The sequence below is a fragment of the Aythya ferina genome, assembly GCF_964211825.1.
Source record: "Aythya ferina genome assembly, chromosome: 16".
Taxonomy (NCBI): Eukaryota; Metazoa; Chordata; class Aves; order Anseriformes; family Anatidae; genus Aythya; species Aythya ferina.
The window spans coordinates 801,760-817,672 of record NC_140315.1 but is presented as its reverse complement, the minus strand read 5'-3'; the positions used below and the strand labels follow the sequence as shown (position 1 = coordinate 817,672).

At 55.5% G+C, this 15,913-nt stretch overlaps 1 protein-coding gene across 1 annotated transcript; it reads right to left on the bottom strand.

Annotated features, from left to right (window-relative positions):
* Nucleotides 1-7,122: 7,122 nt before the first annotated feature.
* COMMD7 (COMM domain containing 7) lies at nucleotides 7,123-12,310 on the bottom strand. Its single transcript, XM_084537942.1, has 9 exons — nucleotides 12,206-12,310; nucleotides 11,348-11,401; nucleotides 11,147-11,249; nucleotides 9,484-9,540; nucleotides 9,368-9,405; nucleotides 8,738-8,828; nucleotides 8,567-8,616; nucleotides 8,020-8,068; nucleotides 7,123-7,508 (listed from the first exon to the last, which is right to left on the bottom strand). Exons 1-9 carry the CDS (start codon nucleotides 12,287-12,289, stop codon nucleotides 7,432-7,434), a joined length of 603 nt encoding a protein of 200 aa, XP_084394068.1. The 5' UTR covers nucleotides 12,290-12,310; the 3' UTR covers nucleotides 7,123-7,431.
* Between the last annotated feature and the right edge of the window lie 3,603 nt (nucleotides 12,311-15,913).

The window sequence follows — 15,913 nt, the reverse complement described above, 5'->3', positions numbered from 1 at the left end:
CTCGGGTAGCAGCGCAGGGATCAGCAGCAATAAAAGCTCTGCAAGCCCTTTGTGTTGTTCTGTGTTTAGGCAATGCTGTCTATCACAGGGCAGCAGACCCTCCCTTTTTTTTTCTTTTTTTTTTTCTTTTTTTTTTTTTTGTGCCCCCAGCTGATGGGAGCCCTGCTGGGAGGGGAGTGATAGATAAAGGCCAAACTGCTAACGAGAGGGAGACATTCTTTCGGGCGAGCCCTTGAGTGGGAGGAATTAGGGCCTGGGGGCACCTGGGATGGGGCACAGCTGAGGGGAGGAGGCCTCGGGGGCAGGTTAGAAATTGGGGCACAGCCCGGGCCTGGGGAGGGCTGAGCTGGAGGCAGAGCCTGGTGCGGGACCGGGAGGCTGCAGTGGTTCATGGCGCTGTTGTTGCAGCCACCCGTTTGTGACACCGGTGGCGAGGCGGTGGCGTGTGCTGTGCTCTGAGACAACGTGAGTGCTGGGCCTGGGCACTCGCTGCGTTGTGCAGGTGGAGCTGCCCAGAGCGTGGGGGGCATAAAGGGGGTGACTCACGCCTTCAGGAGGGGGCACGGGGAGGGGATGGGGTGGTCCCAGTGGTGTCTGCTCCCCCTGCTCCAGCCAGGAGCGCTCTTGGCTCTGTCCCAGGGGTGATGGAGACACGGGCGCATCACCCGCAAGCTGTTCTCGTCCCTGGTGCTGCGCTCGCCTCTGCGCGTCCCAGCAGTCTCCAAACCCTGCGTGGAGCCTGTGCTCGGCCTGGCTTTTCCCTCAGCCCTTGCTCCTGTCTGTACGCTTGGTTTCCAGGCAGAGCCTTAAAAATGACATGCACACAAGTACTAAAAAAAGCATAATTTTATTCAATAACTGCATTGTATGCTTAGCATTCGCCTGCATGTGAGATGGATCAAGCAGAAAAGCTGGTGGAAAGGCGTGTGCTCCCCCTTCCTGCAACCTGCTCCAGCAGTGCTCCGAGCCGCTCTGTGCCTGCAGCCCCGCACGGGGGGGCTCCTCCTGGGGGGCTCTGCAGCCCCGTCCCCTGGCACAGCAGGGCCTTGGCCGGGCCTCGGCAGCAGCTGGGGCCCTGGCACCCGCCGGCGTCCTGCGTGCCCTACATAGGTGGTGGCGTGGTAGCTCCTATATATATGTGGGTATAAAAAGCCAGCTCCTCAGTAGTGGAGGCTAAAAATACCAGCCTGCCTGGCTCAGTAACCAGATGCCTTGAGCTAGCCCCCAAAGAGCCCGTGGTTCCTATTGTTATTATTTTTAATCGGCTCCCAGCAAAGGCAGCCTGGCGGGTGACCTGCCCCTACGTGGCACGTTGTGGGGTGGCACGGGGCCCCCCAAGGCACCGTCCCCAGGTGATGGAAGGAGCAGGGGCAGTTGGCCTTCAGCTCTATTCATCCTGCACAAATCTGGGAAATGGAGAAGGGGGTGACTGATGTGACACGGCTCCTGCCCTCCCAGGAGGGTGTCTGGGGGCTCCCGGGGGCCACGGCACAGGATTGCCGAGGCAGGCAGTGGATGTGGTGCCCTCGGGGGGTGGCCTCGGGGTGGCTCCTGGCTGGGAAACCCAAATGGCAAAGGGCTTGCGGGGACCGGGGGGGGGAAGCTGCTGCTGCCGGGGGGGGCGTCGGGTGGGGAGGAGGCGACCGCTGCGGGCTGGGAGCGATGGGGCAGAGGATGGAGAGAGGGAGGGATGCTTGGAGGAGATGGGGGCTGCGGGAGGGAGAGGAGGGGGGGGCTGGCGGCAGGGCCGGGGCAGAGCAGGGCTGCGGGGATGCCCGGGGGCTGCGGGGAGCGGCGGGGGACGGGGCGGGGGCGGCGCGGGGCCGCTGCGCGGTGCTTTGGCTCCCTCTGCTGCTGCGCACCGCGCACCGCAGGCACCGGGGGGCGGCACGGGGGTTGGGGGGGGCAGAGCTGCTCCCCAGAGCTTGCACTCGATGTGGGGAAAGCGGGGGGTAAGGGGGAGATGGATGAACCGGAGGGTCCTGCCCGGGGACCCCCACTCGGCTCGGGGTGGGAGCAGGGTCGGGCAGGGGGTGCCGCATCGCTGCTCCTATGGCTCCGGTTTGGTAAAGGGGTTGGGGGTGCTCCTAGGGCTGTGGGGTGCCTGCTTGGGACATTCGTGGCTGGGTCCAAGGGGTCCTGGCTGAGCAAAAGCCCCCTGCATGTGGCTGTGTCCCGCTGCCGGGGGGGGGAACATGCAGCATGGGGGTGCTGGAGCATAGCCAGGAGCGCGTGGGAGCCCCGCACCAAAGGCGTCACCGTAGGGTGGATGCTCAGGGACGTGCAAAAAAGTGAGCAGTGCCATGGTGCTCGGGGTAGCGATGCTTACGGTGCCCACGTTCAAGCAACGCCTGCTGTCTGCAGGCTGACGGTGTCCCTCCTGTCATCCACCATCCCAGGGGCTGGCGTGGAACAAAGCCTGGGGAAGGATTTGGGCTCGGCCATAGCTGGTGGCAGGCACAGCCCTTCCTCGGGCCACTCCCTGAAACCCGTCCCGAGGGCACCCTGCATAAGGGCTGGCGTTGCCCCAGGGCTCGGGGCTGCTGCTGTGGATGTGGGGGATGCTCTGAGAAGGGGGGATGCCATGCTGCAGGAGCTGGCACGGTCCTCCCTGCCTGGTGTTGTGCAGCAGCACCATCACCGCTGGGGCTGCTAGGAGCACAAAGATGTTCCCTGGAGTCACGAGGTGCCTGGCTGGCAGCACAAGGGTTAACCCCCCCCTTTCCCTCTCTTTCCATGGTGAACTCGGTGGCGTGGTCGGGGATAACCTCGTTAGCGGCTGCGCTGCAGCAGCGATGCCCCTGGGACAGAGCAGACCTATAAAATGGAGCTGTGCACTGCAGGGAGCGTGGGGAAATGGTCGCTGAGCTCATGGGGCGCAGTCCCCCCAGGAGTGGGGCTGGGGGTGCTGGGGGGGGGTTGCAGCGAGGAGTAGCTGGGGCTGGGGGACGGGGTGGGCTCATCCCAGCAGGACTGGGGTGCTGGTGGTGGAGCTGTGCCCACAAAGGATGCGATTGCAACCAGTCCTGCATCAGGGGGCTCTGAAATAGCTGGGGCAGGCAGTGGGGGCACGAGCAGCTGCCTTTGGGCACCAGCATGGTGCAAACTGAGCGGTGGGGCTGGGGACACGGCCGATCCCCTCCCGTTCTGCTGCTGCTCGGATGGGCTGCGGGGCTCCCACCACCTTCCTCGGGCTGGTGCTGGCGCTGCTGCCCGGGCATTGTTTGCTTTGTGTGCCACGGGCCCTGTTTCTGGTGGCCACGTCCCCGTGCTGCGGGAGAAGATGGGTTCCTTATGCCTGAGCATTCATTCGCTCTGCTGATCGACAGCCTGCGGTCTGGCTGAGCAACCCCAATTGTTCCCAGTGTGCCTGGACAAAGAAATGCCTAGAGAGATGGCAAGGCTCAGGAAGGGAGGACATGCTAGGAATATTTCCAGTGCTTCGCACACGACCAGCTTCTCCCCCTCTCCTGCAGGAATGGGCAGCCCAGGCTCACGTGCAGGGTTTCTCCCTGCGCCTGGAGCAGGGTGCAGCAGTGCCTGCCCTGGGGCGAGCTGTCCCCGCCGTCCCCCTCCGGCCACGGCAGCCTCCAGGCAGCAGCAGCAGCCTCCCCGTGGAGGCTGGGATGGTGCCGGAGGAGCTGGGGCTGCCCTGGGAAGCCTGTGGGGTCACCACCATAATGGAGCGTTTGTTTCCTACCATAGGGGTCGTGGAGGCCCCGCTGTGCAAACCCAGGGCCTGGCCTCTGCTGCAAGGAATTTGCTGATCTGTGGGGTTAGGGCACCTGAACTTGTTCTTGCAATTGCTCTAGACTAATGTGGAGAGCTGGGGCCAGTCGTGTTTTCATCATACCCCTGGTCCCCAGCCAGTCCCGGCGCCGCTGGTCCCAGTGCAGTTGTGCCCACCAAGCCGGAGCTGTGCCAGGGGAGGACCCTCTGCTGCCAGCTCCCAGGGGTCATCCCCCCCAAGCCCTGTCTGCAGGCAGCAGACATGCACAGCCTGGGAGCAGAAATGGAGCAAAGGACAAAGCTGTGGCTGGGTTAGCAATGCAGGCACCCTGCCTGCTGCAGGCAGGCGAGGTGAGCTGGTGCTGCAGCACCGTCCGCCGCAGTCCCACTGTCTCCTTCCAGCGAGGTCTGCTGGGCCCCGCCACCGTCTCTTCCACAGCAAACGCTTTCTAGGAAAAGCTCTTGGCACTTCTCCATAGGTATTTGTGTTTTCTGGTTGCGTCTGGTCTGGTTCCAGCTCCTTGCGCTGGAGACCCTGGCTGCAGGAGGGGACGGTGCTCAGTGGATGTAGCTCACGGCGGGCGGGCAGGCACTCAGGGGCTCTGCCCTGGGGCTTTGGCCATGAGGAGCCCCACGCACCCCAGTGGGTCCCTGTCCCCAGGGTGGTGGCACTACCCCAGGGCCTCTCCTGCTGCCTCTCCCAGGGGTGTGCTTGGGGTTGCTGTACCCAGGGAAACAAAGCGGGTTTGGGAGCTGCAGTTTGCAGCGTGAGTTTTTGCTGGGCTGGGTCCCCAGACCGGGATGCTGCATGGCCCCAAAACCTGGAGAAATTGGGGATGGAGAGGTGTGGGGTGCAGAGGGGCAGGGCTGGCTGCTGCCACGGTGCTCGGTGCAGGACTGAAGCCATGGTGGGGGCGATCCCTCCTTGGCTGCTGCTCTGCTGCATCAGGCCCTCCACTTCCCTACGGCCTCACTGAGGGCTTGGCCTGGTGCTGAGCTGGGCTCTGGGCTGCTCTGAGGACCGACTTTCTCCTCCCCAGCTCGTCTGTGGTCTAACCTCCAAAATCCTCGCCTACCGCAGCCCCTTCCCAGCCGCTGGCCAGCCCCAGCTCGAGCTGCCCTATTTTGCAAACAGGAAAGCCTGGCCGTGGATAAAGACCGGCTTCTCAGAAGAGCCCAGCCTGCGGCGGCTGCCCCGAGCCCTGGGAAAGCGGGGGGCTCCCGCGGGAGCTCGGCCACTGCCTGTGTGCCCTGCTCAAGGTCAGGCGGAGCCGCAGCGCCCGGTTCCTTCCTCCCCGCCGGCTGCAGGAAGCGGAGCCTGCGTCTGCCCCGGGCAGGGGGAGGGCGGCGGGGGCTGCCGGGGCTTTTGTTCTCGGGCCTTGGGGGGCTCCTTTGCATGTGAGGGAAATGGCAGCGGCGTCTCCATGCGGGGAGAGGGTGCCATGTCCTAAAGCTTCCTGGCCCCCCTCCATCATCGTTATCGGCCACGGCAGCCGCATCGAAGCCATGCTGGGGGGGGGGGGCAGACTCTGGCTGCAGCCCCTGTGTCCCCCCCCCTTGTAGCTTTGTGGGAGGCTGGAGGGGCAGGCGGGAGCACAGGGTGCTGCATTGTTCCCCCCCAGCTTCAGGAGAGACCTTCTGGGGTGCAGTGGGGTGCCCCCCACCACATCAAGCAGGGCTGTGCGGGTGTCTGAGCTTGCAGGGGTGGCTGCCTTGTGGCTGCAGCCACGCAGAGCTGCCCCTGCCCCTCTGCAGCCCCCACCGCGGGGTCTGGGCAGGAGCAGGGGGGGGCTGCGGTGCGGCTGCACCAGAGGAAATGGGCCGAGAAAGCCCCGGGGGAGGCAAACCGCTGCAGAAATACAGTCGGCTTCACCCTGCGCGGCAAGAGGCCCCTGCTTCCCCCGCGCCCGCTGCCCCGCGGAGATTAGCCCTCGGCTGGCTGGGCTTGACGGGCAGCCGGAAGGGGCCGCGCGCACCGGGCGCCACGGGAGGCCCCGCTGCCTGCCAGGAAACCCCCAGGAACGGGCACCGCAGCAGCCCCTGCTCCTGGCACCGTCCCCGCTCAGCCCTCCCCGTGCCCTGCTGCCGCTCAGGGCTGCGCTCGCCGCCCAAAACCCCAGCACAGGCTTTGGGAGCCGCCATGGGGGCATGAGGCCAGCCCTGAGTCCCCTGCGGTCAGCATCGCCCCGTGCCGAGCCCCGTCCCTCCCCGCCAGGGCTGCCAGCTCCGCTCATGCACAGCCAAGTGCGCGGGATGAAAGGGGGCGGCTGGGGGGCCGGGGGGCCGCGGGTGGCAGCGTGGAGGTCAGGCCGCGTCCTGGTGGCGCGGCGGCAGCTCTGTAATGCTGCCGATCAGAGATGCCCGTGGGGATTGCGGAGCAGCATGGAGGCGACCCCTGCGCTTGGGGTCAGCAGGCCGCGGTGTGCGTCAGCCCCGAGGAGCTTAATCCCAAATGGGGAGGGGGCAGCGGGTTCCTGACCCGCGGCTGGGCCTGGCATCTGCCCCGGCACCACCATGGGCCACCTCCTGCCCTGGCGGGATAGGGTCGAGCGATGCCGCCTCGGCACTGGGAGGGTGAGGAGAAATAAAAGGAACGGGCAGCAGAAAATGTAAAGGAAAAAAAAAATCCTTTTGTCTTCAGGAAGCAGCCCTTCGGAGGTTTTCTCCCTCCCTGGAATAGCTTTTCCTGCCACCCAAAATGAGATGGAATATTTTGCAGGACGTTGTCAAAGATTCTTTTTCTTTTTTTGTTTTTTAAATCACCTTAATCACGTTATTAAGCTTAAGATGCTTGTGAATGGCCTGATAGATGGGAAAATAAATATGCAGATACTGTCCCTGGGTTTGCCAGCAGGATTCCCTGTACTGTTTTCCATGCATGCGATTCATCCTATCCTTGTTACCAGCCCTAGTCGCTCATGCAGGACTGCATGAAATGCAATGGGGAAAAATGTCAGCTTTTCTGCAAGCTGAGAAGCTACGTGTGGGCCTGGGAGCTGCGGGAAGGGAAGCTTTGTGACGCTTTGGGAAGAAACTGCCTTCCTGTGCGTGGAGCAAATGGGAGCAAGCACACGCCCAGGGAGCTGCAGTGCTGCTTCTTTCAGAGCAGGCCTGCAGGATGCCACAGGATGGGGAATTACTTCAGAGGCAGGCCAGGAACCAAGAGCACCTTGCTGGTTTCCATCTCTGGGCTGCCGTACAGGCCTTTTGCTTTGAATCATTCCATTTTTTGATAATAGAGAAATGAGAGTCTTGGAAGTGAGCATTAAGTGATTCACTAGGTTAAATGCTCTCCTTACTTCCCTGTCCTCTCTGCTTAAATCGTACAAGTTAGATAATGGTTTTTGCTTCCGTTTCCCTCTTTCTCAACAAATTAAATTCTGTTACAAATGGTGCAGGATGCAAACAGATTTATTTCTTTGCTACAAATATCCACGTATTTCTGCCAATAATTTCTCGTAATAGTTATATTAAAAAAAAAAAAAAAAAGATATGGGTGGTCTTGTAGTTGCTTCAAAACACTTTCCAAAGATCCAGGTTCTGAAGGACTGATGGGTCTCTGTGGGCCGTGACACTACTGTTTGTCACACGGTCTTGTCTTCCCTTATTCCGCTGTTACAGTCAGCTGGGAAAGAACAGATCTGCAGCGCACAAGGAGAAATTAAACATCCTGGACAGATGTCAGTTCAGACCCACATAGTTTCAGCTGAAACTCTCCAGGCTGGTTTTGACCCGTTCCATTTCATGCAGAAAACTGTAGAACTGGGGCAAAGTTAACTCTGCAGAAAAAAAGAGGCATAAAGTCTTAGATTTCAGGTTACACACGCAACATTGGAAAAGCCATTCTGGTGCTACTGCAGAGCAACTCACGTTCACCTAAGCTAGGCAGGATTAGACACTGACTCTCAGCAGCTGTTTCTTTATGCTAGCTGGACCGTGCAGGGTGAGGATTCTCCTAACAGCAACTGCCACTTTGGAATTGTTTACTTTCTTCTTCTGTCATGCTGCTCTGACTGCTTTTCAGGGCTCTGTGGCATATCTATATTTACTCATGCAAAGACGTGAAGACTGCCCAAGAGTCAGTGTTTGTAAGTGTTTTGCAGAGTGACTGTGGCTGGGAGAGGCCAGGGCGGGAGCAGCCGCAGCATCTACCAGCAGTGCTCTCACAGTGACCCCTGCTGGGTCTGCGTCCAAAGCTCCCCTACCTCCACGAACAGCCCAGAAGCTCTGACTGCAGCTCAGATTTCGTGTTCTTGAATACTTGCTTCTTTTCCAGAACAGTTAACTCACCTATATATACGTTTTCCGTTTGGGTTCCTTTTTTAATCACCAGCTTCAGCTGGAGGAAAGAAAAAGCAGAGGCATTTTAATTCAGAGGCCTGTATTTCAAGCACTGTGAAAAGGCAGGAGTCTGCTGAGAGTTTTAGTGCAGACTGCTGCAAAGCACACACATCTTTGACAGGCCTTTCAAGAAGTGTCACTGTAGGAACAGATTAGGCATTGGGAGGATCTCCGGGAAGTCCTTATAAATGATGGCATTCCCCCTCCCTCCCCGAGATAGCATGACCTTTGCTAGATTGAGCTTTTTGAACAGATTTTCAGAGTGGGCTACGCTTCTGTGACACGATGTCTTCTGAAGAGTAACAAATAGCAGCGTGCCTGCTATCTGCTGGCAGTTGCACTGAGAAGACTGAAGCAGATGCACTGTTGCAGAGCCTGCTCCTATGAGCTGTGGCTTTCCTCAATTTCCTCTCACAGCCAGTACTTCCCACATGCCTGGTCATAGCTTGTTCCTTAACTGCACTATAACCTGAACTCTCTGATGTAGGAGATTTACCTGTAAGAAGATACTTCCCACTTTTTCCAGTTCACTGCTCCCAGCAGTAACTGTGAGTCAGAAAGAACAGACGGGAGATAACGTTAGCTAAGCTGTGAAATAAAAAATTCTTTAGCTGAAAGCTGTTGTTGGGTTTCCCAATCCATTCGGTTTATCTTTTAGCTCTATTACCTCCAAACTTCCACTCCATATCTATCAGCTGGTTAATCATCAGCGTCTGACCAACAGCCAGGCGTGTTAGGGTAGGGGAATTCAGCCTCCACTGCAAGAGCAAGACACACGAACAATCAATTCAGAGGGACGTCCATTTACGGTACCTGTAATTTCAGCATAAATTGGAAACCAGAAGCCCAATGTGTGTGTGTGAAGGGACAAACTAACGTGGTTGGGAGGTTTCAAAGATGTTTGAGTCCTACAAGGAATCCCCTCTGCCTTGTCACTTCTGGAAATGAAACTCACTGTTTCTGTTTTAACACTGGTTCAGTGTAACAGTATCTGCACAAAAAGTCATGTGTTCATGTAACTGCATGACCCCAGGGCTCAAAGCATGCAAAGCAGAAAAACAATCCAATGAAAGCCACACAGAACCACAGGAATCACTAAACCTATGGGGTAGAGGCCACAGCAAGCCAGATGTATCATTAGACAAAATGTTTCTTATCGGTTATCTGGGGATCTTTCATTCAAAACTCTGAGCTGGATTTGAAGAAAGCAGCTGATGCATCTCAGTGGGGTTTTACAAGTTCCTGCTCAAAGACTGTCTTTTTGTTAGTTTAGAAACAAGCAAAGATGTATTAATACCTGTTCTGCAAAATAACTGGCTTTCTCTTCACTGAGGCCTGTGGGAGAAACCATATGAGATTACTATATGTGATAAATATTAATTAGCTTTTATTTAGTGAAGTCACGTGACCTACCTAGAGCAATAAAATCTGCTCTGACTTGTTCGGAAGACAGATTTCTCTTCAGGGCACCTGAATAAACAACACAAGGAAAGAAAATCAGTTTTTACTGAGTCAAATCAATCTTTACTGAGACAAACAAATGCAGGGATGGAGACCCTGCCATAGAAAGACTGGTTGTGGCCTGTGTTTTGAAACAAACCACAGCTCGGCGAGATAGGAAATACAGTTGTGTCTGCCGATATCTTTGCGGATGCCCAGTGCTTTAAAAGTCAGTCCTATGGAAGTGCCTGAGAGAGAGAGGGAGATTTCATTGCAGGTCACCATGGTAACAGCAGCAGCAGTTGTGTTTTGAAGTTGCTGCTTTCTCTCCTATAGAAGCTTTGCTTGTTAAAGGGGAACTGTTAAGGCTGGCAGGCTACTAATTTGACCTACCTGCTGTGTTTTGGATTATGGGTGTGAACGTGTGCATATAACACTTTCCCCTGCTGTGTCTGCCTCCTTTGTTCTGGGGCACAGGCAGCACATGGAAGTTTACAAGGATTCTGTTCTCTGAAGCCAAGAGCAGGAATCTCATAAATTCAAAGAGACTGCCAGCCCCACGTGGCTTTCTGTCTGTGTAGCACATAGGCAAAGTTATCTGCTGTAATCTGTTCTGATGCTGGCCGTGGCATCTCAGAGCTAATGAAAAGGTGTAACAGTATTGGAGCCAGTGCACACAAACAGGAACTGTGGGGCTGAATGCGCCTAGTCCAGAAACAGGAAGGGAGAAAATACCAATTCCACATTAAATACCTCCCAGACAGTCGTAGGGAAGGAAATCATTCTGTGCTTCTCTGGGATAGAAGAAAAGGCTTAAAGTAGTGGAATGAAAGTTTAGACCAAATGCAGGAAACAGTTGTGCATGGCTTCACCGCTGTGAGGAAAGCTATAGGAAAACCTGGATCGAAGGATGTTTATAAGGAACTATTAATAATAAGGATCAACATGGCATGAACATGCATGTAGGTAAGATGTCTGATGCAGTATTATGTCCAGTGGCAGCCCCAGCATCAAAGCAATCTCAAATAGTGCTGGAGGCTGTCTGGGGCACCCAAGGGGAATCCCTCTCGCCCCTCTTCTCCACTGCTTATGAATGAGGAATTGCTGGACGCTAATGTGTTTATCTAAATCAAGACTAAAACAGCAGACATCACATTTATGTTGCCTAGAACTATGCTGGTTTCCAGCCCACTCCAGAAGGGTGTGAATGGACTGAGATCTGTCTCAAATGGTACTTTGTCCTTGTTGGAATTACAGTCCTGGATCATCTAGATGGAAGTTTGCACTGGTCTAGCAAACATGGATTTACAGGCACAAGTTAAACCGAGCTCTGTTGCTCTCACAAAGTTTGCTTGCATTTAATAAGTACCTAAGTGAGCTTAGTCAGGCCTGTGAGACGCGTACACAGGCAGGGTGTAAAGAAGACAAAGCCTGAGTCACCAGACAGGGATACTCCAACAGGAGAGCAATTTTTGAATTTTTGATTCTTAAATGCTAAGCCATTTATTAGCTGCTATTAGCACTCATTGTGTAAGTCAAGTGCACTGCAGTTCTGAAGACACACAGCCTTAAGCAGCATGCAGGAATGGACACAACCATTTGGCCTCAGGGTAGCATATGCATATGTATCACTTACCATTAGGTACCAGAAGAATACTTTTGACAATGTTTTTCAGGGGGCCCAAGCTGATTTTATTCATGGTGGCAAAGTCTGAGAGCTGAGTCAGAAACCTTTCTACCTGCTCGAGAGAAAGAGCAGCAACACAATCTTATCTCTGGGTGCATCTCACCCGAGAGCTGCAGTCACACAGTTCTTGGTGTTCTGTGCAGGCCTTACCTCCTTGGGCTCTGTTAGAAACCGGAAAAGCACTTCGGTCAGCGCTGAGAATTGCTGTGAAGAAACAGGACAGCGTTAGGAATTGTGCATCCGCATGTATCATTTCTCAGCACCTCGCCACCCCCATTGTCCCCACGACTCGGGGGTGATACACCACCTCGATACAGCTCTACCTGGCTCCAGTACATCGGTCCCAGAGTTTTATCTCCCATGCTGGTACAGTACCCCAGTCCTTGGCATGACAAGATGCCTGTGGATGGGATTTGCTCATGGATGCTTTTCAGAGACTCTCAAAAGGGTTTGTGCAGCTGGTAGCTGGCACTGCACAGGGCTTTTGTGATTCTTGGCTAATCAGAAGCTGCTGTTCTATCCCGTGTAATCCAAAAACTGCTAGAGAGAAAGGATGCAAACATCCACTCTCATGTTTCATGGAAGCCACAGGGTAACCAGACTAACTCGGGAAAGAAAAGAACTGGTCAAAGGCCCGGCTGCTGCCCTCAGCCCCCTGCACTCGCAGCCAGGAGAGCTGCAGAGCCCGCCTGCGGTGCTGAGCCCACCACCCTCCCTCTGCTGCTGCCACCAGTGCTGGCGTTGTCCTGAGCACCCTAGCGAGAGAAGCCAGTGCTCGATGGGACCAGAACCCTCCTGTGTGTGCTGTGCATGACACGAGCCCCTCCATCACCCCCTGCACCCTGAGCACAAGCTGTGGCGGGGCTGTGCCACGCTCTGGTCCCGCACCGGGGCTGCTGCGGGGCCCGTTCCCCGTGCCACCCGTCCCAGCTGCTGCAGCCCCGTGGGTGCGGGCCGGGCCTGGTGCCATGGCCTCGCCTCGCTCTCCCCCCCCGGTCGGCCCCGCACCTCGGCGCTGAGCTGATTGAGGTTGTGCATGTCGCCGCTCACCGCCTCCGGCACGGGCTCGCGGGTGAAGTTGAGCAGCCCCATGGCGGCCTCGGCTCCGCCCGCCCGGCCCGGCCCGGCCCCGCTGCCGGCGCCCGCCTCAGCCTGAGCATTGGCGGCCGCACTTTCCGCACCGCCCGGTCCCCCCCCCCGGTACACCGAGACAAGGCACCGAGACCGGGCACCCCCCCCTCTCCCGGGGCACCCCCGCACCCAGGGGTGCCGAGCACCCCAAGCCAGGCCCCGGCGGCCGGGTGCTGCCGGCCCTGTACAGCCCACGCCCGGCCACCCTCGCGGGTTTCTCCCGAGATCTAAACCGGGCACCTCGGGACCCCCGTGCCCCTTGCCCACTTTGGCCCCTTTGTGGTGTGCCCCCATGCCCAGGCTCCTTGCCCCTCAGTGCCGCTCTCCCTGCACCCAGGGCTGGCACCCCAGGGCCCACAGGCCACCCCTTGTCACCCCTTGTTCTCCTGCCACATCTGCTCTGTGCGGGGAGGTGGCAGAGGGCACCGATCCTGGCTCCCTGTCCCCTGGAGCAGGGACACATGGCATGCTGCACCCCCCAGGGTGCCCCAGAGCAGTCGCTTCGGCCCTGCTCCCAAAGCCTGGGCACCCAAAACTGCAGCTTTGGGGGGACCCTGCTGCATCCACAGCTTTGTACTGAGACAGAGAAGGGGCTCAGGGGGCTCCTGTGCTTCCTGGGGGAGGCAGCCAGCAGGGTGCTGGGTCTGGTCCCCCCCAGCTTGCACACGAGGTGCTGTGCCATGAGCACGCGGCCTGCAGGCTGCACTTGTGCAGGACGAAGGAAATGTAGCCAGGGCTTACCTCCGAACGCATGCTCATCCTCCGTGCATGGGTCAAACAGAACGATTGCTTTTGATGCAAGGGTTTGGGATAGCCTTTTACTTTCCTACCCAAAAGTGCTATGTGTATATCTGCACATTTGCTTGTCTGTCTGTGCCGATAAATATTTATTCGTCTTCATGCTTCTAAGATCTTTATCCTATAATTATTTACCCATGTGTTTGATTTTATGCACCTGATTCCTTCCATGGAAAGTAAAGTGTGTGATTGCTTGTAGGGGTTTGGAGCCTAAAGTATAGGTGAAAATGGAGAGAGCCGTGAGTGCCCTCGGTGAGCAGAGGCTTTAAACTTCACCTGCTGATGTCTGGATGAGAGCCAAATGGTGTATATTATTTTTCTGTACAAAAAAAAATCAAATAAATTGTTAAAAATCCATAGTTTACAGAGTTTTTTTGTTTGTTTGTTTTGATTTGTTTTTATTTTTTCCCCTGGAGATTGCAATATACAAAATGCAGCTGTGGTTTTCCAGCTCTGCTCCTAGCACAGCCCCGCTCCTGAGCCCACCCCATGCCTGTGGCACTGTCTGTCTGCAGCAGCTCATCTCCAGCCAGGCTGCGTGGTGTGGTCAGGTCCTGTGTAGGAGAGGAGGCAGTTTGGGACTGAGAGCCCAGTGACATGAAGTATCTGTGTTTCAAAAGGATCAGGGTTTCACAGGAAGATTTTAAGCCGATTCTCACTACAAACAGTAAGCAGGAGGTCTCCTTGACTCATGGGCATGTACAAGGGCAGGTGAGATGTAAAATCAGCCCTTTCTCATCCTGTTACATGGTCCAGTTTCCATTTGTGCTCAGGAGAAAGGCCTTGATCCAGAAAATATTAAAACTTGATGTATTCCCGCAGAGGACAATGGGGCTGATCTGAGTTTAAGGACTCCATTGCCTTAAGCTGCTATTTTGCAGCTTTCCAATAACAGCAAAGTAAGTTCTGCAGAAGTTATTCCTCTGTCAGTGTGAGTGTATCTGACCCATTTTTATCTTGCAAGGTGTTCACCAGCTGCCTTAGCAAATAGCATACGAAAGCCCCTGTGAAAGGTAAAACTGTGGCAGTTCACAAGGCTGCTGGTTTATTACTGAAACTTTCAGTTGCAAATGAGAGCACAGAAATTTTATAGTGCCTTTCATTGTGAAGATATCCCAGTAGTGGTTTATAAACAAGGAGTAAAGCAGCAAAGTAGCAGTAATGATGAGGAGTTGAGAGATATTTACTGGTGGTCTGGCTGGAAATAACATTTGCACTTCCTTTTCTTCTCCCTCCATCTCCTAGCTCAGCCAGGAGATTTTCTATTTCATGTACATGCTGAGTGGGGTAGAACTGTGCGCCTCAGTTTAATAGGATTGGTGAGGCGAAAAAGTTACGTCAGATTGCCTGCGGGATTTGACCCTAAATATTCAGTATACCTTAAAACAAGGTGCAGATTTTTCACGGTGTAGGTAATTAGCTATTGGAATAATTTATCAGGCTCTGTGGTGAACTGGCGACACTGTCAGTTTTTAAACCACAGGGATATGTTTGTCTCTAAACAATAGTTAACCTTTACTAAAATTAATTCAGGATTATTTACAGACTGTGTAGTTATGGGTGCCAGTGTGTGTGAACACGGTACACCTTTCTGGCCTTAGAATGTCACATAAAGTCCTACGTACATTTTCCTAAGTGTAAAATAATAATTGCAGGTAAGGGTGCGCTTCCATAACCCAAAATTCATTTATGGCCAAAAAAATGAAACAAGGAAAGAGACAATTTTCTGTCTGGTTTGTGTGCCAGGATTAGCCATGCAGTAGCAGTGTGTGAGTCATCTTTAATTCCCCACGTCTTTCTAGGGTGATGATTTAGGAACTAGTTAACGATGGTCTCGGCGCACGGTGTGTACCTGTGTGAGCATGCATGAGGTATGGCAGAAGGGGGAAGCCAGTGGTGGCGAAGAACTTCCCAGGCAGCAAACCAAATTCTTGGGGAAAGTTGAGTGACAGGATTCACGAAGAAGAGTTTAGACTGAGGTACGTGCTCATAACATCCTGTTTAAACAATCAACAGGAAATTCGGCGATCCCTCCTCGCAGGATGCTGGTTTATTGAGGCATGGCACACAGCTGAGTGCCACGAGCCCTCCTGCAGCACTAGGACCAGGCTGGGGTCTGGCAGCAGGCATCCCCAAAAGGACTTACTCCAGGAGGAGAGAAGGCCGCAGGGTGCCCGTGGGGGCGAGTTATGTGCCAGGGCAGGGCTGGTGCCTGCAGAGCCCCCGGGCTCCCCCCTCCAGGCTGCGGTGGGTGCAGGGTGCTGGGGCTGCTCAGCCCCAGGGTGCTGCAGCGGGGCCATTCTCATGCAGAGCGTGGCACTGATGGGCTCCTCCAAGCTGAGGACAGGCTGAGGACGGCGTCTCTGTGTTATGGGGTAGGTGCTCTTGTCAACCCCAAGTACTGGAGTAAAAGCAGCAACAAAAAGCAGTTGTGGGGGGACGCAAGGAAATAGGGTATTAAAATGGTGCACTCCAAAATGAGCTACAGGACTGATGTGCCCTTTTCAAGAGGCACTTTTCATTTCACCTGTCCAACTTGAGCTTTCTGCCTGGCCTTCTTCAGCACATGGAGAAGGTTACCTTGGGCAGGCTCCTAATGACATGTTCTGCCTTTCACCCCACCAGGACCACAACTTCTGTGGCTTCTGTTTATTCTGCTGATGCACTGCGTGTCCCTCCAGGCTGTGTGAATTGGGAGCATCTGTCTAGAGAGCTGAGGAATGCTGAAACTTCCCTGCCTGCTGTTGTGATGGATATTGCCCAGCTGAAACACTGCTGGATGGGGGG

What these genes read in the sequence shown, in the direction of transcription:
- COMMD7 (XM_084537942.1), bottom strand. Translation starts at nt 12,289, where the DNA reads ATGGGGCTGCTCAACTTCACCCGCGAGCCCGTGCCGGAGGCGGTGAGC. An exon ending in TATTCTTCTGGTACCTAATG is followed by an intron (nt 9,541 to 11,146) that starts GTAAGTGATACA and finishes TTGTTTATTCAG; the next exon opens with GTGCCCTGAAGAGAAATCTG. An exon ending in AACGGAAAACGTATATATAG is followed by an intron (nt 7,509 to 8,019) that starts GTGAGTTAACTG and finishes TTTTTTCTGCAG; the next exon opens with AGTTAACTTTGCCCCAGTTC.